The 22,602-nt window shown below is 33.6% G+C and overlaps 1 protein-coding gene across 2 annotated transcripts in view; it reads right to left on the bottom strand.

The window, feature by feature from the left end:
• The window catches only part of LOC105834820 (acyl-CoA:lysophosphatidylglycerol acyltransferase 1), a 121,121-nt gene extending 101,140 nt beyond the window's left edge, over window positions 1-19,981 (bottom strand). The window contains exon 1 of one of the 2 annotated variants that reach the window (XM_036287624.1): window positions 19,479-19,981. In XM_036287624.1, the coding sequence (XP_036143517.1) occupies window positions 19,479-19,516 (38 nt within the window). In that variant the 5' untranslated portion in view covers window positions 19,517-19,981. The remainder of the gene's footprint in view (window positions 1-19,478) is intronic. The other variant, XM_036287625.1, reaches the window with a different exon arrangement.
• Between the last annotated feature and the right edge of the window lie 2,621 nt (window positions 19,982-22,602).

Here is a 22,602-nt window from a genome sequence, read left to right as displayed (position 1 = left end):
ACATTTATCATCCTACTAGGATGGATGTAAGAATGCTTTTCGCATGCATTTATTGATGAATTCATTGTACAAGAATTAAGTAATTTTGTAGAGAGAGAACACAACCCAGATAACACAAATATTTATCATAAATATTTATAAATATTTTACAAATTTATTTTCAAAAAATATTTTTTAAAGATTATATAACTATTTTTCATAAACCATTTAGAAATGATACAAAAATTATTATCAACGTCTTCCACGTTTCTTTAGAAGAAAGTAACGACAAAAAATGTCGTTACTTTCTTCTAAAGAAACGTGAAAAATAGAGAGGGTGCCGTTAGTGGTAGCGCACATCCCGATAGCACACGTCCCGATATCGCACAGTAAAAAAGGCATATTAGTCTAATAACGCACAAAGTAAAAAGCGCATTATGCCGATAGCATACATCCCGATAACACAACCCTGATAGCGCACGTCCCAATATCGCACAATAAAAAAGGCATATTATTCCGATAGCACACATCTCGATAGCGCACATCCCGATAGCGCACATCCCAATAACGTAAGTCTCAGATGCGCACAGATTAAAATGGACACAGCAGACTGAATAAAACGGACACAATAACAAACAGGCACAGTGTCAATCAGACAGAAATAAATTCGTGCAAGATTGTTAATGAAATTTTATAGGCATGTAGTGTTTACTAAATATAATCGAATGTAAACATCCCCGGGGGGGGGGGAGGGGAGTGTGGGTGAAGCTCGCTACTCGTACAAAGTCGCAAACCCATATGGTACAGTACAAAGCGTGGACACTTCTTTGCTGTGGCCTCAAGCGCGCGCGCACGCACACACGTAAGGGTGCAAGGGGGCTTCGTCCCTTCCCTCCAGCATTCACCACATCGATAGGAGTGCCCTGGAAAGTGGCAAACCTATGTGGTAAGTCCGTTTGTTATTGTGTCCGTTTCGCACTGTGTTCGTTTGTTACTGAGTCCGTTTCACTCAGCCTGTTTGTGTCCATTTTAATCTGTGCGCATCTGGGACTCACTCGCGCTATTTGGATATGCACTATCGGAATGTGCGCTATCAGAATGTGCGTTATCAGGATGTGCGCTATCGGAATGTGCGCTATCAGAATGTGCGCTACCGGCATGTGCGCTATCGGGTTGTGCGCTATCGAGTTGTACGCTATCGGGTTGTATGTTATTGAGATGTGCGCTATCGGAATAATGTGGTTTTTATTTTGTGCGCTATCGGGATAATGCGCTTTTTACTTTGTGCGCTATTGGGCTAATATGCCTTTTTTACTGTGCAATATCGGGACGTGTGCTATCGGGAATTTACTAAATCTTTATGTGCGTCATCGCACCGTGTGCTAACGGGAAATAACAGTTTTAATTTGGCTAATAATTTCTTCTCTAGGAATGCTAGTAGGGGTGATTGCAAATTTAAGTCCTTTGGAAAGAACAAAAACTTCAGATTGAGATAGAGGTTGACTGCTAAGATTCCAATAAAAAGAACTTCTCCGGCCACTTTTCTCAATTAATCAATTAAAACATTTCCAAGCAGCACATTTAACTGGCAAATAATTAGCCAATATTGTATTAAAATTGGCCAACAGTTGATGGTAGGCCAATAAATTGCTACTATTGGACGAATAGGTCGGCCAATGGTAAACCAATAAATTGCTACTATTGGACGAATAGCTCCGTCCCCTCTCTTCACCCTCATCCCTACCACCGGGAGTTAGAGGTATATAAAAACGGTCACAATCCAAGAGAGCTCAGTATCGAAGGTCCTAGCCCTAATAATGCAAACTACAACGTTTGCGAAACGTTAACGCAACGCTGTACCAATTTAAAATTAAATTAGTTTTTCATAATTGGAATATATTTTTCTATGTATGACCTTTATTTCAGAATTTTTCCTGAAATTTTGGACACAATTTTTCAACTGCAGCTTAAAAATTGCATTGGATTACGATGACCCAGTGTTATAAAACTACGATAACAATCTAAAAAAAAATTAGCCTAGGTTTAATACAGACACTGTCAAACTTCTTTTTTTACATCAAATTTATATTTAACGCAATAATTTTAAACTTACAAGTAGTTTTAAAAATATAAAGCTATAAAACTCATCCAAACTAGGATATTAAATTATCTAAATTGCAAAATATAAATTTGTTATAAATTTTCGATTTGTCAATATTTATTAATATTTTTTATTAATTTTTAATAAAAGTTGGTGTTCTATTGGTCTATTACATAGTTTTTTTGACAATTTTAATCCTCCTAAATACAATAAAATCATTAAAAATTCTGTAGAACTTAGTTTATGCACAGACACGTTTTAAAAACGTATTAAAAATGTACGTAGTAAACGTTTCGTATGTATTTAAAACTTCCAAATTCGATCCTAAACATTATTATAATATTTTAACCCTTTTAATCACGCAATTAGAAAAAAATATGGTAATAATTAAGGAAAAATTCTCACTATTCTCCGAATTTGTTAGAACTTAACAATATTATGTGTTTTTGTGCGTAGAACACAAATCTGGCAGAAAAAAGTGTCGCTCTGCCCAGCGAGACGAGATATTAAAATTCACCATTTGACAGGTTATGAAACCTGTCATACCGACGAAATGTTGCGACTGAACATGGTTTCGTGGTCCCGTGGTCATATATTTTAACATATTTTGACTGAAAGAAAATTAATATATTTTCAGAAAACGCGTGGGTGGGGGAGGGGCGGAGCCCTTTCCCTGCACCGTAATTTTTCCTAACCTAACCCACACATTTTAAAGTCGATATTTGGTTAATGTGAAAACATTGGAAATGAACAGCGTGGAAAGTCGCAAACCTATGTGGTACTGTACAAGCGTGGACGTCGTTTACTTTAAGGCTATTCTACAATTGCGTAAGCGTGGTCGTAAGTGGTTGTAAGAGTGTTGTAAGGCGTCGTTGTAAAGCGGTACTTCCGGTTGTAGAGCGTGTTGTGGAAGATGGTTGAATTTCATCTTTCACGACTACAACAGATGTGAACGTAAGAGCCAACCAATCAGAGTGCTGTTCACGTCATCATGCCGCACACCGCCATAATTTACTGCACTCTGATCGGTTGCTGTAATCAAGTTTACAACGTATCTTTACTCTATTGTAGATTAATCCGTTGTAAAACATTTATGACTACTACTACTCCTACTCCTACAACCTTACGCTTACGCAATTGTAGAATAGCCTTTACGTAAAGCACTGATATCATGTATCGTATTTATAAAACGTAAAATAAACGACATCTATGCTTGTACAGTACCACATAAGTTTGCGACTTTTCACGCTGTTCATTTCTAATATTTTCGCATTAACCAAATATCGACTTTAAAATGTGTGAGTTAGGTTAGAAAAAATTACATAATTACTTACGGGAGGGGGTGCAGGGAGAGGGGCGGAGCCCTATGTTGCATCCTTCACCAACGCCGCACGCTCAAGAAAAATAAAGTTATGATGACGCTGAAACTGGCCGCCCGTCGAACGATGCCAGGGGCGTAGCGGAGGCGCAATTGGGGGTTCCTTCTTCGCGCTCTCCTTGTAAATTTCGCTCACGACGGATATACTTCATTTTGGTTTCTGATATTGTTAGCAACCTCTACAAAAAATCCCGCCCTCCTCTGACCCCGCCGAGATATATAAATGGGAGGAAATTGCCCCAAAACACGTAAAAATCCAATTTTTTTAGTTCTTTTACTTAAAATACCTTTTGTGCCACGACGGATGCACTTGATTTTGGTTTGTGATATTGCTGGCAACCTCTACAAAAAATCCCGCCCTCCTCTGACCCCGCCGGGATATATAAATGGGGGAAATTGCCCCAAAACACGTAAAAATCCCATTTTTTTAGTTCTTTTACTTAAAATACCTTTTGTGCCACGACGGATGCACTTGATTTTGGTTTCTGATATTGCTGTCAACCTCTACAAAAAATCCCGCCCTCCTCTGACCCCGCCAGGATAGTTAAATTAGGAAAAATTGCCCCAAAACACCTCTAAATTCTATTTTCGTAGTTCTGATAACTAAAATACCTTTTGTGCCACGACGGATGCACTTGATTTTGGTTTGTGATATTGCTGGCAACCTCTACAAAAAATCCCGCCCTCCTCTGACCCCGCCAGGATAGTTAAATTAGGAAAAATTGCCCCAAAACACCTCTAAATTCTATTTTCGTAGTTCTGATAACTAAAATACCTTTTGTGCCACGACGGATGTACTTGATTTTGGTTTGTGATATTGCTGGCAACCTCTACAAAAAATCCCGCCCTCCTCTGACCCCGCCGAGATATATAAATGGGAGGAAATTGCCCCAAAACACGTAAAAATCCAATTTTTTTAGTTCTTTTACTTAAAATACCTTTTGTGCCACGACGGATGCACTTGATTTTGGTTTCTGATATTGCTGGCAACCTCTACAAAAAATCCCGCCCTTCTCTGACCCCGCCAGGATATATAAATGGGGGGAAATTGCCTCAAAACACGTAAAAATCCAATTTTTTTTAGTTCTTTTACTTAAAATACCTTTTGTGCCGCGACGAATGCACTTGATTTTGGTTTCTGATATTGCTGGCAACCTCTACAAAAAATCCCGCCCTCCTCTGACCCTGCCAGGATAGTTAAGTGGTGGAATATTGACCCAAAACACCTCCGAAAAATTCGGAGGGAATTGGAATCCAAAACAGGTCCAAGTCAGATTGCGCAGTCATTTTCGTATGTAGGGAAATTTACGAATATTTGTACAAAATGTTTTTTACAAGACGAGGCAATTTTATTGGCGTGTTTTTAAATAGTACGTTTTCGGATGTAATATATGACTAATGAGTTTTACCGATATATCATTCCTGTATGACGAATTAATATATACATACTCACCAGAATTACCGGGTTTGAATTGCCGAGATGCGGAAGTGTTTTCGATATATCCATCCAGATTAATTAAAATAAGTTACTGATGAATATCGGAAAATAATTCTTTTGTATGACCTTTCAGTAACTACATTTTTTTTCGATAATTTAAATATAAGAAAATCCATGTTACATTCGTATACTATACTCCATAAATCTGAAATTTGTTCCTCAACATAAAGTCGAAAATAAATATTATGAAGGCCTTGTAAGAAAAGAAATATTCTGCACCTACAGATCATTCATATCACTATTAATGTATGAACGTTCCAAATAAAATCGATACACCAGTTTGAAAGACGAAATAACGACAAATCATGAAATGTGTCAACAGCAAGACTCGTTTTATCAAAACCCTGATTTATTTGTATCATATTTTACCGCTTCACGAGTAAAAAAGTTTGTCTTTAAAAGATCTTCACATGATCTCGCAAGTTTTATAGCGCATAGATCATGTTACTGGGATAGAGTGAGTTTGTTGCGAGATAAGCTATTATGTAGAAAAATTAAATAAAATTGTCAATTATGTAGGAATGCGTATGTATGTGTGCGTGTGTATGCGTAAATGTGTTTGTGTATGTAAGCGGTGCGAGTGTCGGCGCGGACGTGTAAAGCGGTGCAAGTGTCGGCATAGATGCGGCGTCGATCCGAGACAAGATGATTTGCCGAAAAGACAAAGCCGCCGAAAATCCTGTGTGTGTGTTTATGTGTGTGTGTGGCGGCGTCCGAGGAAAGTCGCGGCGCATGATAGAAGTCGCGGCGTCGGCGGCGTATGACAGAGGAGCGTAGCGCCAAAGAAAATCCGTTTTTCGAAAAAGAAAGCCGCGGCCACGAGATGAAAAGAGATGCACACGAATATAAGCCGGACGATCGGAGAGGAGCAGTCAGTTGCGTCTGAGCGTTCAAGGTGTCGTATTCCTGTACTGAGCTAATAAATTATATTATCCCACAATTATAAAATTAATTCTTAAATAAAATAAAAGGAAAAAAAATCCCAACCGGATCGATCCTGGTTTGCTTGCTCTTTAAGCTCAAACCTAAACCACTCGGTGGTTATATTTCTCATTGAATATTCAATACAAAATACAAATAGTTGAAACGTGTAATCGACACCGATTTCTATGTTCATATTTCCTAAACTGTCAGTAATATTTTCAATATATTTTTAGAAAAATACTTATTACATTATTGTATGTAATTTTATGTCGACGATCTGAAAATAAAAATAATCATTTTTGGCAATAAGATTATTAATTTCATACGATACGTACAACATAATAAGTATTCTTGTAAAGCCATTCAAAATATAACTGAAAATCCCCCCCCCCCAAAAAAACTGAACTGTGGTAGGAAAATATAGTAAATGAGTTGGTAAAAAAGAATTATTTGGTATTCACCAATAACTTCTTTTAATCAGCATGGATATATCGGGAGTTATTTCCGCCATTCGGCAATTAAAACCCGACAATCCTGAAGAGTATGCGAGCCAGTTGTTTAATTCGTCATATAGGGATAAAGTATGGGTACAATTCCTCAGTCATGTACTGGAAACTAACAGAGAACGCACTGTTGAAAAGCACGCCAAAAAAATTGCTACATTTTATAAAAGGCATTTTGTAGAAAAAATTGCAAGTTCCCTAGATACGAAAACGACAACGCAGTCAGTCTCATTAACACCGTCCGATGAGCCTATTGTAGACCACTATTCTGAATATGCGAACGAGAATTTTGAGAATCAAAATTCTCCACAGAAATTAAAATCTTTTTCTTCGTCTGTGAATTTCTTGAATACAAATTTCATGGAAGATAATTTTGGTTCAAAAAATTCCCCAGACAAGTCAGTTTCTTTTATTTCGTGTGAGAATTTCTCAAATAAAAATTGTGTGGAAAATAAGCAGCTTCTACTCTCAGAAAGTCATTCTGAAATTAGTAAAGAGCACCATCCAGTTATGACTCCGGCGCCTTTTACTAAATGTACTGATTTTGTTTCTAATCATTCTTCCTCAATGCCCAGTCCGTATGATTCCAAAAATCCTTCGGGTATAGATAAAACTTGTATTTCATTAGCGGGTTCTTCACCCAAACAAAAATTGAGCGATACCATTCTCAATGACTCTGTCCTTGCTCCAAACGAAAATTTCATTTTTGATGATGTTTTTATTCGCGATGAGTTAAGAAAAATTGGAAGATGGGGACACGCGTTAGAAACTTACCCCATCGTTGGGAAGCCTTTTATATTACCACTTACATTCTGGGAGACTTACTGGTCTGGCGAAAAAAGATTCAAAGACAAAAACTGGACGGATGCTTTTAACAAGGCATTCGAGTCATCATACAAATATTGCGTCCTGTCAATCGACCGCCATACATGTGCAGTTCAAAGAGATAACAAGAAATGTGTTATTTTCCATGCTGATGGTTCATGCAAAAATTCGTCATGTACACGTTTTAAATTTGTCGTCCTATGGGTACCTGCAATGCCACTGGGTGACATGACTGTGCAGGTTTTAATGACGTCTGATTTGTGCCACATCAGTGGTGAAGTTCATGCTAGATTTTACAAAGGTCAAAACAGGGACGAACTAAAAAAAGAATTAAAAGGCGATTTTCCGAGCGTAAAGAGACTGAATATGCTAAAAGACGTATCAGACGATGTGTTAGCAGCGGGAAATTTGAATCACGTGCCAAGTAAACCAGCTCTGAATAAAATGCGAAGCGAAATGAGTACGTGCAATGATCTGGAGAAGGATGAAATTCAATTCATGTTAAAGCTAATCGAAAAATATAAAGAAACATGGAATGGCACTATTTTTAACGGTTACATTCAAATATATTCTGTCGAGCCTTTGTACATTATATTAGTATGTGAGCGAGTGCTTCGATATCTGATGACAGTACGTAGACCACTTTTTTTGTACCTAGATGCAACTGGTTCTATCATAAAAAATTTGTCTCACATCGTGAAACAAATTTATAATTACGCTCTTGTTCTGCCAGGATCAAATATGCACAGCCCACTGCCCATTGCAGAGTTTATTTCTTCCTGCCACGGAGTTAAAGACATTACTATCTTCTTAAACTTAGTATGCCACTATTTAAAATTAATGACGACCATCCGACCAATCGTTGACAAAGTCGAAACTGACTTCAGTTTAGCATTGCTACAATCAGTTTCGATCTCTTTCAATGGAATGAAACTTTCCTTATACTTACAAAAAATGTACGATGAGGTTGTAAACAAAATCCAGCAGGAGCCCTTAACGACTTTGCATATTTGTTCCTCACACTTCATAAAAACAGTTAGAAAAAAAATTAAAACCTGCATTGTCGATAAAAAAATGGGAATTGTAGCTTCTAACGCAATTACTAAACTAATCCATTGCACTACCGTGAAAGAGAGCTTAATGATCTTCGAGCGCCTGACTAGAATCTTCTCAACGAAAAACATTACCGACAAAGCTGACGAAGATTATTTAAGTTATTTCTTGGAGGATGATACTTCCGAAGAGAACGATGATGTTGATATTGAATCGCGCTCGGATTTCGACGATATGAATGTTCATGGCGATACCAAAAAAGATTCTCCGTTTTACAAAATGTTTCGTAGAATATACGATACAATTGTAAACAGCGTTGAATTTTGTACGACAATTAACAAACATTATTGTGAGGAATTCATGAATTACGTCTTGGATTATTTGATGCCATATTATCCCTTATGGTCAGCGATTGTTATTAAAAAATTTGGCATCACAAGGGATTCCAATGCGTGCGTAGAGAATTTGTGGAAAATAGAGAAGCATTTTATTTTAGGAGGGAAGAAAAGACAAATAGCCCCAAGATACATACAACACAAAGAATCCCTTCTAGAACAGCGAATTCGAGAACGCACTTTCAATTTACAAACCTCACGACAAGCTAGAAACTCGATTAAAAAATGTGCAGAACTTGACGACGGAATCCTTGCCGAGGAGAAATGGTGTAAAAGAAGAAAAGGAGAGAATATTTATTTTAAAAAAGCAAAATTTATTAAAAATGAGGAAAAGTTAACGCCTGGTCCGTCTTCACGAATGAATTCAACGGAAATGACCCGGAAATGTAACAATAAAAGCATCGAAAATTTGCCACAAACGTGTCTCAACGACCCCATTGACATCGACTTGATTGCATTTGATACAAATAAAATTTGTGACGCAACATTTGAAGTGGACCCTAAAAATGAAAAATGCACGGATAATGACGTTTCTGATGGAAAAGTTGTTGTTAATTTATTTACTGATACGCATGATTATCCTAACAATTTTCCAAATATTAATATATCAGTCGGTGGCATTACAGTTAATACACTGAGTGCCAATACGCTACGAGAAAATAAATGGCTAGATGATAATGTTGTCAATGCATATTTGAAAATCGTCACGGAAAATAGTGGAAAATCGATTTTTGCGTTCGATACATTTTTTGTCCAAACACTGATGCAACGTGAGCCACTCAACACAGGCTACCATACGTGGCTGTCGAAAACGGACATTTGGAATAATGATATTTGGCTCTTTCCGGTTTTCAAAAGTAACCACTGGACATTGTTAGTCGTTGCCCACAAACTTAAATTGTTTATTTATTACGATTCCTTACAGTCAGTGCCGCCATCGAATTTGTTAGAAAATACGTGCATGCTTATGGATATGTATGGTAGGCCAAACTTAGGTAGACGAAAACAAGGTCACAGTTGGCATCAGTGGAAACTGTACATACCACGCGATATTCCAACTCAATTTTGGTATGAGAATGACGAGTATATAGTCAGCGGGAATTGCGGCATCCACATACTGGTATGGGCATATATACTGTGTAGTGGTTCAACGGAAAATTTTAGCGAAAAGGACATGACAAAAATACGTAAAAATATCGCTCAAACGATATTTCATTACCCGCTTAAAAATGAAATGGAAATAAAAGAGCGCAATTGCAAAATAATTAATGAAAGAAAAACTACAAATTTAGATAATTATAAGAAACTAAAATTACAAGTTCTGTATTCAATCCCAATTAAAGCTTTTAATAATACGAGAGAACTCTCAGCCGCATTACACCTTCTCGAATAGCTACTTTTGACGTTGCATTTGTAAAATACGCCTTTTCTTTATATTGGAGAAATTAAAATAGAAAAATAAAGTAGTATATAAAAGATTGAAGAGGCGAAACACAAGAAATAAAATAAGAAAGTATTTTTAAAAAAACAAAATTAAAAAATTTTTTAAAAATATATATAAAATCAGAAAAAGTAAAAAAATATATATAAAATTTAAAAAAAACACAAAAAATATATAAAATGAGGAAAAGTAAAAAAAAAATAAAAAATAAAAAAACAAAAAAAGCATGGGGCTATTCTTGCTACGTCCTCGTTCGTGGCCCCGGGTTCGGCAGAAGGCAAGAAAAAATTTAATACATACTAGTGGCTTCGATCCTGCTGTTTTTGGCTGGGTTCGTTTCATGTACTACGCGACCTCGCTACGTTTTGTTTAAATTTATTATTGTACAAATAGTCATAAAACGTATTTTAGTTGCCAGAATTATTAAAATTGAATTTACAATTGTTTTGGGACAAGTTTCCCCCATTTAAGTTCCTCGGCGGGGTCAGAGGGAAACAGAAACTTCTGAAAAGCTATGCCAGAAATCAAAATCAAGTTCTTCCGCCTTGGCACAAAAATTATTTCAACTACTAGAATTTTTGTAGAGGGGTATTTCAATGGACGCACTCCTTACATGTCCAATTATGTATCATAAATATTACTGAATGTCCTACATGAATGTAGACAGATTGTAATAAACTAGAATTAAAAAATAAAATACTAGAATGGTTAAAATCGGTCTTATAAGTGTTTTGGGGCAATTTCCCCTCACTTTATAATCCTGGCGGGGTCAGAGAGGAGCTGGATTTTTTGTAGAGGTTGTCAGCAATATCACAAACCAAAATCAAGTGCATCCGCCGTGGCACAAAAGGTATTTTCAGTAAAAGAACCAAAAAAATTGGATTTTTACGTGTTTTGGGGCAATTTCCCCCCATTTATATATCCCGGTGGGGTCAGAGGAGGGCGGGATTTTTTGTAGAGGTTGCCAGCAATATCACAAACCAAAATCAAATGCATCCGTCGTGGCACAAACGGTATTTTAAGTAAAAGAACTAAAAAAATTGGATTTTTACGTGTTTTGGGGCAATTTCCTCCCATTTATATATCTCGGCGGGGTCAGAGGAGGGCGGGATTTTTTGTAGAGGTTGCCAGCAATATCACAAACCAAAATCAAATGCATCCGTCGTGGCACAAACGGTATTTTAAGTAAAAGAACTAAAAAAATTGGATTTTTACGTGTTTTGGGGCAATTTCCTCCCATTTATATATCTCGGCGGGGTCAGAGGAGGGCGGGATTTTTTGTAGAGGTTGCCAGTAATATCACAAACCAAAATCAAGTGCATCCGTCGTGGCACAAAAGGTATTTTAGTTATCAGAACTACGAAAATTGAATTTAGAGGTGTTTTGGGGCAATTTTTCCTAATTTAACTATCCTGGCGGGGTCAGAGGAGGGCGGGATTTTTTGTAGAGGTTGCCAGCAATATCAGAAACCAAAATCAAGTGCATTCGTCGCGGCACAAAAGGTATTTTAAGTAAAAGAACTAAAAAAAATTGGATTTTTACGTGTTTTGAGGCAATTTCCCCCCATTTATATATCCTGGCGGGGTCAGAGAAGGGCGGGATTTTTTGTAGAGGTTGCCAGCAATATCAGAAACCAAAATCAAGTGCATCCGTCGTGGCACAAAAGGTATTTTAAGTAAAAGAACTAAAAAAATTGGATTTTTACGCGTTTTGGGGCAATTTCCTCCCATTTATATATCTCGGCGGGGTCAGAGGAGGGCGGGATTTTTTGTAGAGGTTGCCAGCAATATCACAAACCAAAATCAAGTACATCCGTCGTGGCACAAAAGGTATTTTAGTTATCAGAACTACGAAAATAGAATTTAGAGGTGTTTTGGGGCAATTTTTCCTAATTTAACTATCCTGGCGGGGTCAGAGGAGGGCGGGATTTTTTGTAGAGGTTGCCAGCAATATCACAAACCAAAATCAAGTGCATCCGTCGTGGCACAAAAGGTATTTTAGTTATCAGAACTACGAAAATAGAATTTAGAGGTGTTTTGGGGCAATTTTTCCTAATTTAACTATCCTGGCGGGGTCAGAGGAGGGCGGGATTTTTTGTAGAGGTTGACAGCAATATCAGAAACCAAAATCAAGTGCATCCGTCGTGGCACAAAAGGTATTTTAAGTAAAAGAACTAAAAAAATGGGATTTTTACGTGTTTTGGGGCAATTTCCCCCATTTATATATCCCGGCGGGGTCAGAGGAGGGCGGGATTTTTTGTAGAGGTTGCCAGCAATATCACAAACCAAAATCAAGTGCATCCGTCGTGGCACAAAAGGTATTTTAAGTAAAAGAACTAAAAAAATTGGATTTTTACGTGTTTTGGGGCAATTTCCTCCCATTTATATATCTCGGCGGGGTCAGAGGAGGGCGGGATTTTTTGTAGAGGTTGCTAACAATATCAGAAACCAAAATGAAGTATATCCGTCGTGAGCGAAATTTACAAGGAGAGCGCGAAGAAGGAACCCCCAATTGCGCCTCCGCTACGCCCCTGGCATCGTTCGACGGGCGGCCAGTTTCAGCGTCATAAAGTTATGATGAGTGAGAAGACATGATACCGATTCGCCGGTGTCCAATATCCGTTTCACTCGCCCTCAAGTGAGAGACGTCATTAGTATCGAGTGCGAGTGAAACAGATATGGGACACCGGCAAATCGGTATCATGTCTTCTCACTCATCATAACTCTATCCTTCTTGAGCGTGCGGCGTTGATGAAGGATGCAACATCGGTGCGATGCCAATTTTTAGACCAAGGGAATTTCTGCCAATGCGTGTATATACACACACGCGCGCGCGGGGGGAAGTGCGAGGGAGGACCCCTCCGGTTCCCCCTCCCGCATCCACTCCATCGGTAAGATGCCCTAAGTTAAGTAAAATTGCATAAAAATACGGTGCGTACTTGGAGAATAACTGTCACTTATTGTTAGTCATAATTTATGGTAAAAATGCCGAATAGGAAACCCAGCCTCAATGACCTTGACTTTGACATATGTTGTCAAGATCATGACCTTAAATAATGTGCAAAAAGTTTTAGCCGTCGCTCATTGTTTATTAAAAAATTATAAACACAAGAAGTTTTATAAATTACATGTAATTTTCCAAAACTACAAGTTTATAAAAATCACGTTTTGCATAAAAAGTCGTAAAGTTATGGTATAGAAAACGCGTTGGCGAAAGCCCCTCCCCCGCCCACGCGTTCTCATATAACTTCACAACTTTTCACAAATTTCATTCCATATTAATAAGAAAACAATGGTACATTTTTAAATCTTTTTCGTTTATAACTTTTTTTTACTTCTCCTGACAAAAAAATTATTATTTACATTACTTTTTAACCATAAGCCACACAAAAAATTTCACCCCATTTGGAGGTGGAGCCGTGGTTCGGTAGAATTACCAAATTTTATTATAAACAATTTTTTTTAATTTTTTTACGCTTAAACTATTGGAAGCTTTACTTTGGGTCAAAAGAACATTTTAAGCACAAAAAAACTTTTAAAATTTGTTTAAACAAATTTTGATAAACAAAAAAAAATTTTACGCTTAAAATGTTTTTTTACCTAAAGTAAAGCTTCTAATAGTTACTTTTCCCGCGCTGATGGCCATGGGCAGTAACGAGTACAGATAAATTGTTTATAACATTACTACAGCAAAAAAAAAAATTTTTGGCAACGTATTACATCATTCCCATGTAATTATTTAATTTTTGTCGTACAATTAAATAACGCTAGTTTTTCTTAAAGTCAATTTTTGTCATTTGTTTAAACAAATTTTGTTATAACACGGCAAAAATTATATGGAAATAATGTATTACGTTGCCAAACTTTTTACTTTGCTGTAATAATGTTATAAACAATTTATCTGTCTGTATCCGTTACTGCCCATAGCTAAACCAACGCGGGAAAAGTAACTATTGGAAATTTTACTTTGGGTCAAAAGAATATTTTAAGCGTAAAAAAATTTCTTTTTAATTTATAACAATTTAATTTATAACTTATTTATAACAAAATTTATTTAAACAAATTACAAAAATCGACTTTTTAAGAAAAACTAATAGCGTCATTTGGTTGTACGGTAGAAATTACATGGAAATCATGTATTACGTTGTCAAAAATTGATTGCATGTAATATTTATAAAATTTTAGTTAAATGTTATGTTATCACTATAAAAAAAATCTAATTAAAGTATATTTTATAAAAAGAAAACCTCTATTTACAACCTCTATGCTTTCGAGTTGCAAAAAAAATTTTATCTTATTAATTATAAATGTTTATAATAATAACGCTTATTTTGTCTTTGTACCAAGTAAAAAAAAATTTTACCCATTATTAACGTACATAACCAACTAATTTTTATTTTTACTAAAATATTATAATACCATCATAAAGTACACATTCTAGGCTTTAAAAGGCATATCTATAAAAGTTTATGATTTATCTTAGTCTTAAATATTCCAAGACAAGTTGAAAAAACACGATTTTTTTTTAATTACGAATTTTAAAGTCTTGCATTTTGCAAAATAAATTTTTGTAATTGTTTTTAACCTGCAGAGCTCATAAAGTATAAAAAATAATAAATTTAATAAAAAATATCTTTTAGTTTTAAAGTAATTTAAATAAATTTATAAAAATGGCAAACGAAATACTGGATCAAGTCGAGAATTTCATATAATAAAACATTATGTTTCGATTACTAATATTTAAAATATTATTTTTATTTAATTTAAAATTACATTAAACTTCTAATTTGAAGTATGTTTTATCAAAATCAATCGTTTTTTTTAAATATTTTTTTAGTTAGACGGATATTAGGGACGTATTTGTGCCACGCGCGGACGTTCCGCACTTGCCGCTACTCTAGGTCACTAACAAAATAGCAAGACTTTCAAAAAATTCTAGCTTTTATTATGTTTTTGAAAAAAAAACTTTATCAACATTTTTTATGTGAAATTTTCTGCTTTATCGATTAGCGGTATTAATTTTAAAAAAAGTTTAAAAAGTTATTTGCCAAAAACCTCAATTTTGCATTTATTTTATTAAATAAAAAAAGCTCACTATTTAAAAAACTAATTTTTTTATATTTCGAATATATTAAAAAAAAAAGATTTCCGCTGAGTTTACTCTGTTGCAAATTTTTCCGAAGTCAAAGTCTAAGAACACTCCACTATCAGCAATAAATTTAATTTTTTCACTTTTTTAAAAATCGTGTTTTTGAACTTGTCTTGGAATATTCAAGACTAAGATAAACTTTTATAGATATGCCTTTTAAAGCTTAGAATGTGTACTTTATGATGGTACTATAATATTTTAGTAAAAATAAAAATTAGTTGGTTATGTAGATTAATAATGGGTAAAAATTTTTTTCGACATAATTTGATTATAACAAAGAAAACAATATAACTTCAAAGATCTTATACTTCAGTGTTCTTATAATGTATAAACAAAGAATTATAAAAATTGATGAATTCTTTGAAATACAATTAAAAAATCAAGAAATACTAGGTAGTACATATGTACATATATGTACTGTGATTGAAAGAGTTAAAGACGTTCTTTATACTTTTCTGGACATCTAAAAAATGTCCAGTTTAAGTTTTAAAATTAAATCTATTTCAATTATTAAAAAAAAATTTTTTAAATATGTAAGTAGAGTGTTTGTTTTTAATGCCATTTAAAGTTAATTTGTTAGCAATTTATTAATTGCACCAAATAGATACAGAAACAAATTAGTACAGTTATTCTGTAACTCTTAATGATCTTAAAGTTCTGCATCATTACAATGTCATTACATAGATATTAATTTGTTAGTATATTTTATGCATTAATAAATTGTTAACAAATTAATTACTTAAAAACAAATTTTTTTAATAATCAAAATAGGTCTAATTTTAAGAGGCGCCTTCTTTCTTATTTACTCTTATTTATTCTTATTCTCTCTTCTTATTTACTCTTATCTCGCTTAATCAAAGCAAGACAGACAATCAAAATAAACATCTTCAAAACATCCAAATATAAATATATTTTGAACATCCAATAATGTATATTCTTAAAACATTTGTATTACATCCATAGACATTTGGACAAAATTGAACGTCCAATGAATGTTGTATGCTTTGGGATGTAAATTATCTCTAAGTGACAATACAGAATCGCCAATATTAAGTAATTTTTCAACAAATGGATTACTTGGCAAAGCTATATTAAAGAACTCCACACAAATCCTATGAAAATTGGCTTTCAGTTAAATTGGCTTAAATTTTGGTAAAAGATAGTTCTTAATCTCCAAAGTCTCAATAGCTACAACTCACAAAAATTTGTAGATTTTTGTGTACATGTCTTTAAAACAAAGTCTTTTAAGCAACACTTTGTAACTTACCAACTCATTTATTTATATACTGTGTGTGCCTATATGTTTGTAGGTGTGCCTGTGTTTATTTGTATAGATGCATGTATATGTGTCTAAATGTGCATGCACAAGTATATATATTTTACATTATATGAACATTACAATATATGAGTATATAAACACGTACAGAGACACATAGCATATAAATAAACGAGTTGGTAAGTTACAGAGTTGCTAAAAAAACTTTGCTGTAAAAGCATGTACACAAAAATCTATAAGTTTTTCTAAGTTGAGACTTTGATCATTGAGACTTTTGTTCAGAAAGTTAAAAACTAACTTCTACCAAAATTTGACCCAATGTAACCAGGGGCTAATTTTCATAAGACATATGTGGGATCCTTTAGTAAACAGTTTTTTTAATTTTGAAGAGTCTTATAATAATTCCACATTAGATAACTAGTCAATGATCAAAAACTAAATTATAAAATTATATGTCATAAATATAAAATTCCAAATATAAAAAGTAACAATAAAAGTAACTGTTAAATTCACCAACCACCATTACTAAAAAAATGTAATTACATTACCGTTACAGGTATAGGGAAAGTATAACGCTGTTACCAGTCCTTTACCAAAAAAGCAACTATAATGGCAACTACCCCAATAGCCAAGTCTGCAAAAGACAGGCTTGCACACTATGTGCCATTATTCTGACATAATTTTGGCAGTTATAAAGCATGATCTGCAGTGTCAGATAATGTGCTTAGAAATAAAACAGAATCTAGTAGAATCTGTGTAATAATATAATAGCAGAAATGCTGCAAAAATTGGACAAAATATGTCACCATACAAAAAACAAAATTTAAACATTGTGTTGATATGTATCAACAAGAGGCAAACAAAAATTAACTAGAGAATGACATGATTTCATATGGGCAAAAGTTGTTAGAAGTTACTTACTAAACAGCATACTGGTACTAACAAAAATGAAACAAAAATCAAGCATGTATTGTCGTCTCAGATCATAACAGGATAAACACAGCAGAAATACTGAATAATTTGACATTAAGAAATAATAATAGAATCATAGCATATATCATATAAAATTTGTCCTCCCTATTTTAATCAAATTTTCTAATTATTAAAAAAAGTTAGATGTAAAAAATTTTTTTTAACTTATAATTTAAACCTATATTACTATTAATATTGTCAAAAAAATTGTATAAAAATTGATTTTTATTTTAATTTTTTGTGTTTTATTTTCCTCTTAACTCGTATAGTAACTCTGGCAAAAAAATTTCTGTGAAAATGTAAGAATATTTACTAAAAGTAAAAATTTCTAGTGTTTAATGTTTTATAAAAATATCAAATTTTTTGTAGAAATTAAAAAAACCACAAATTACAAATCTCTCAAATAAAAAATTTGTTGCAAAGAATATTTTTTTAATATACAATTTTGTAAAAAGGTGGTACAAAAAATTAATGTTTAAAAATTTTTAAGACATTTCAAATTTTATTAGTTAAAATATTTACTTACTCATATAATACTAGAATTATTTAGAAATAATTGTAGAAATGTACTGAATTTTATGTTTTGCGTAAACTGCAGAACTTTGAATTTTTTCCATTTTTAGATTCTCATAAAATATAAATTGTATATAAAACAAGACTGTTTCTTTGCAATTCTAAAAACTGATGTGCTTGTAACTCATAAAAATTGTTTCAAATAAGTACAAAATTCTATAATCTTCTATAGCTTATTATCATCTGAAAACTGGCAGAGAAAATTTCTGAATATACAAAAAAAATTTACTAAAAGTAAAAATTTGTAGTTCTTATTGTTTTATATAATATTAATTTTTGTAAAAATTAAAAAAATAACCACAAATTGCAATTATTTTCTCAGACAAATATTTCTGGATATATTTATTCGCTAAAGCTATATCAATTTTTTAATTATACAATGGTTCATGTTTTTATAATAATACTTTGAACAATATCTATTGATCTATTACACATATGTATCCATAAACATCAAGTGTTCATAAATCATCATGAAGTATTAGTTACCATATGATCTTTAAAGTTAAGCAACGTCGATGGTGGCTGACAATTCGACTTCAGTTTTCTAATTGCTACATAAAACTATGGTTTGGGTGACTGTGCTGTTTCTGCCACCATATTGTAACAACAGGCCAAACAAATTCTACTGCATTTTTGCTGTCGATAACTCATATTGTAAGTACCTTATTTCTTGCTATGTTTCTGCCATCATATTGTGATAGCAGATCATGCACAAATTCTGCTGCATTTTTGCTGTCAATAACTCACGGTAAGTCATGCCTTTATTCTTTCTATGTTTCTGCCATCATATTGTGAAGGTAGGTCGTGCAGTTTCTGTTGTCGCATTATAACAGTAAATTGTGCTGTCAGACAATAAGCTTAATAAAGACGATATGGACAAAAATTTCAATATTTATGGTTCATTCTACTGACATACTCCCAGCGTACTACTAGCATTTGGCTATTAGGATATAATGGCAACAATGTAACAAATAATGTGTTATTTCTCACTGACTGTTACACTGTGTGCTTGCCGAAAAGCACCTTATGTATCAACCACTTTATATCTATAACTTAGGATTACAAACTTAAAATACTAAAAAATGTTTACATATAAAAATAAATATACGTTTGGACATTGGAAAAAGAGGCAGAAGACAAAGGTATTGAGTATGAAAAAGTGCAAGCAACGTAAACACACTTTGTTATTCAACGTTATTTCTTTCTCTCTTTCTCTTTTCCATCATTTCGCTCGATTTTTCGTATGATATAAGGTTAAGTGCACGTTTTTTGTTTAAGGACAATCTTTTGTATTACAACGTTTGTATCATGTATTTTAGTTCGTGCTTTATTAAAAATCAAAAAAAATTAATACGACAAATATTATAATCACGATAAAGATTGTGAAACGATTATACGAGAGCAAATATTACCTGACAACAGTCGAAGCGGCGGAGGTAGAATCAGTCATTTTCAAATACCACCATCCGTTGCTAAAGATCGAAAGGATTTTATACACTTCTTTTCCACCATAGCATCCTTTTTATGTATAATTTACATAACAAGGAATCATAATTTCAAATAACACATGGATATTGCGACGAATGTATTTTTATGCGTTTTACTGGAATTATCACAGCGTCAACGTAAGCATATATTTGCAGAATTCAATAATCGCGCTCGATCCTTCGTTCTCTTACAAAATTAAGTTTCGTTTCATTAAATGTTTTTATCTATTTAATCGTGGTACGAAAAACAACGAATCGTTCACAATTTACACGTTCTTCCTATTTATCACTTAATAAATCTTAAACAATTCGCTCATGTTGAAAAATTTCGTTATTCATCGCTTTTGTTGTCTCGTACTCTCGTATGTCTTTAATACGGAAAATTACCCTGGTATATATAACTTGTTAGAATAGCAGTCAAAGGCTTAGTTTACATCGTCAAAACCTTAGTACGCGTATTAAGTTTGGTGCGCACCAAAGCCTTAGTACGGGCGCGTTTACATCGAATGTATTAAGCATGTACTGTGAAAAATATAATACAAATTTAATTCATGTTGATGTCTCCTACTAAGACATTTTCACACCGGTTTTTAGATTTTAGCACTGAGGTTATGCTCAATTGCTAAATTCTCTCTAAAATGCGTTTTATGTGTTTACATCGACATTTGTATCACTTGGTACGCGTATCAGTTTAGTACGATACTCCTACTTGATACGCTCGTACCAAATTGATCCGGCAGCGTTTACATCGTGTGTACTAAATATTTAGTACGAATTTGATACGAATATGGTACCTGATACGCGTATCAAATGCACGATGTAAACTAAGCCAAAGACCTAGTTTACACCGAGCACTTGGTACGCGTATCAAATAGTAAATAACTAGTGAATGTGTTTAATCATTGGCTGATCAGCTTAAATTCACTACTTGCAGAGAGGAACCTAAAGGGCCATCTACAATGGAGAGTTGTAGGCCGTAGCCACAGTGGGTGTTTACGATAATGGCTTAGTTTACATCGTGCATTTGATACGCGTATCAGGTACCATAGGCTTAGTTTACATCGTCAAAACCTTAGTACGCGTATTAAGTTTGGTGCGCACCAAAGCCTTAGTACGGGCGCGTTTACATCAAATGTACTAAGCATGTACTGTGAAAAATATAATACAAATTTAATTCATGTTGATGTCTCTTACTAAGACATTTTTACACCGGTTTTTAGATTTTAGCACTGAGGTTATGCTCAATTGCTAAATTCTCTCTAAAATGCGTTTTATGCGTTTACATCGACATTTGTATCACTTGGTACGCGTATCAGTTTAATACGATACTCCTACTTGATACGCTCGTACCAAATTGATCCGGCAGCGTTTACATCGTGCGTACTAAATATTTAGTACGAATTTGATACGAATATGGCTTAGTTTACATCGTGCATTTGATACGCGTATCAGGTACCATATTCGTATCAAATTCGTACTAAATATTTAGTACGCACGATGTAAACGCTGCCGGATCAATTTGGTACGAGCGTATCAAGTAGGAGTATCGTACTAAACTGATACGCGTACCAAGTGATACAAATGTCGATGTAAACGCATAAAACGCATTTTAGAGAGAATTTAGCAATTGAGCATAACCTCAGTGCTAAAATCTAAAAACCGGTGTAAAAATGTCTTAGTAGGAGACATCAACATGAATTAAATTTGTATTATATTTTTCACAGTACATGCTTAGTACATTCGATGTAAACGCGCCCGTACTAAGGCTTTGGTGCGCACCAAACTTAATACGCGTACTAAGGTTTTGACGATGTAAACTAAGCCAATGGCTATCCGAGTAATTTTCTCTAGGACCGAAATATATGATAAGCACAACCATCTACTATCATCATGATTCGTGACAACTCAATGCTGTCCGGTATAGCCAAATCATCACGAGCAAGTTGCGAGTTGCGAGTTCCGTGAGTTTGTAGCAGGTAACCTAAAAAGTACGACATAAATAATTTGATTATTACAATTAAAAATAATCTGTTTTTAATGTATGGTAAGATTATTAACTTCATTAAAATAGTAATTATATAACACAATCATGTATTTTTAAAGTATTGTCTAAAGTAATATTAAAGAGATTATTTTATTTACAAATATTTTATTTATTAATTTGTCTATCAAGTTTCTATTATAACGTATATCTAACGCATATCTAACGTATATCTGTTTACAGTATATTTTAATTTACTATGCACTTGTATTACAAATTAAAAAAATTTATTGTAAACATTATTATTAGTTTCACATTAGTGAAATATTCATGCATAATATTTATACATAAAGATATATGATTGTTTAAAATAATGATAACACCATGCAACTTATCATTAACAGTTGTTACAAGAAAGAAAAATATTTATACTTAAATTTTTATTTTACTTGTAATCTAAAAAATATTATTAATAATGATTTATTTAGTAATTTTACATAATTTATCTCATTTGTTTCAAAGTATTAACACCATCCGTTTAATAAAAGATGACTTTTCTAATATATATGTTAGTTAATAATAAATGATAACATTTATTGAGAATCAATGTTTAATTAAAATATTATATTAGGTTTTGAAATAATATCGTTATGATAGAAACTTGATAGACAAAATAAATATTTGTAAATAAAATACTCTCTTTAATATTACTTTAGACAATACTTTAAAAATACATGATTGTGTTATATAATTACTATTTTAATGAAGTTAATAATCTTACCATACATTAAAAACAGATTTTTTTTAATTGTAATAATCAAATTATTTATGTCGTACTTTTTAGGTTACCTGCTACAAACTCACGGAACTCGCAACTCGCAACTTGCTCGTGATGATTTGGCTATACCGGACAGCATTGAGTTGTCACGAATCATGATGATAGTAGATGGTTGTGCTTATCATATATTTCGGTCCTAGAGAAAATTACTCGGATAGCCATTATCGTAAACACCCAGTATAGGGTGCAGTCCCATTAAGCACGGATCGGAATGACGGAACGGATTCTGC

This window comes from Monomorium pharaonis, chromosome 5 (genome assembly GCF_013373865.1).
Source record: "Monomorium pharaonis isolate MP-MQ-018 chromosome 5, ASM1337386v2, whole genome shotgun sequence".
NCBI classification, from domain to species: domain Eukaryota; kingdom Metazoa; phylum Arthropoda; class Insecta; order Hymenoptera; family Formicidae; genus Monomorium; species Monomorium pharaonis.
This window is presented reverse-complemented; position numbering and strand designations above follow the sequence as displayed.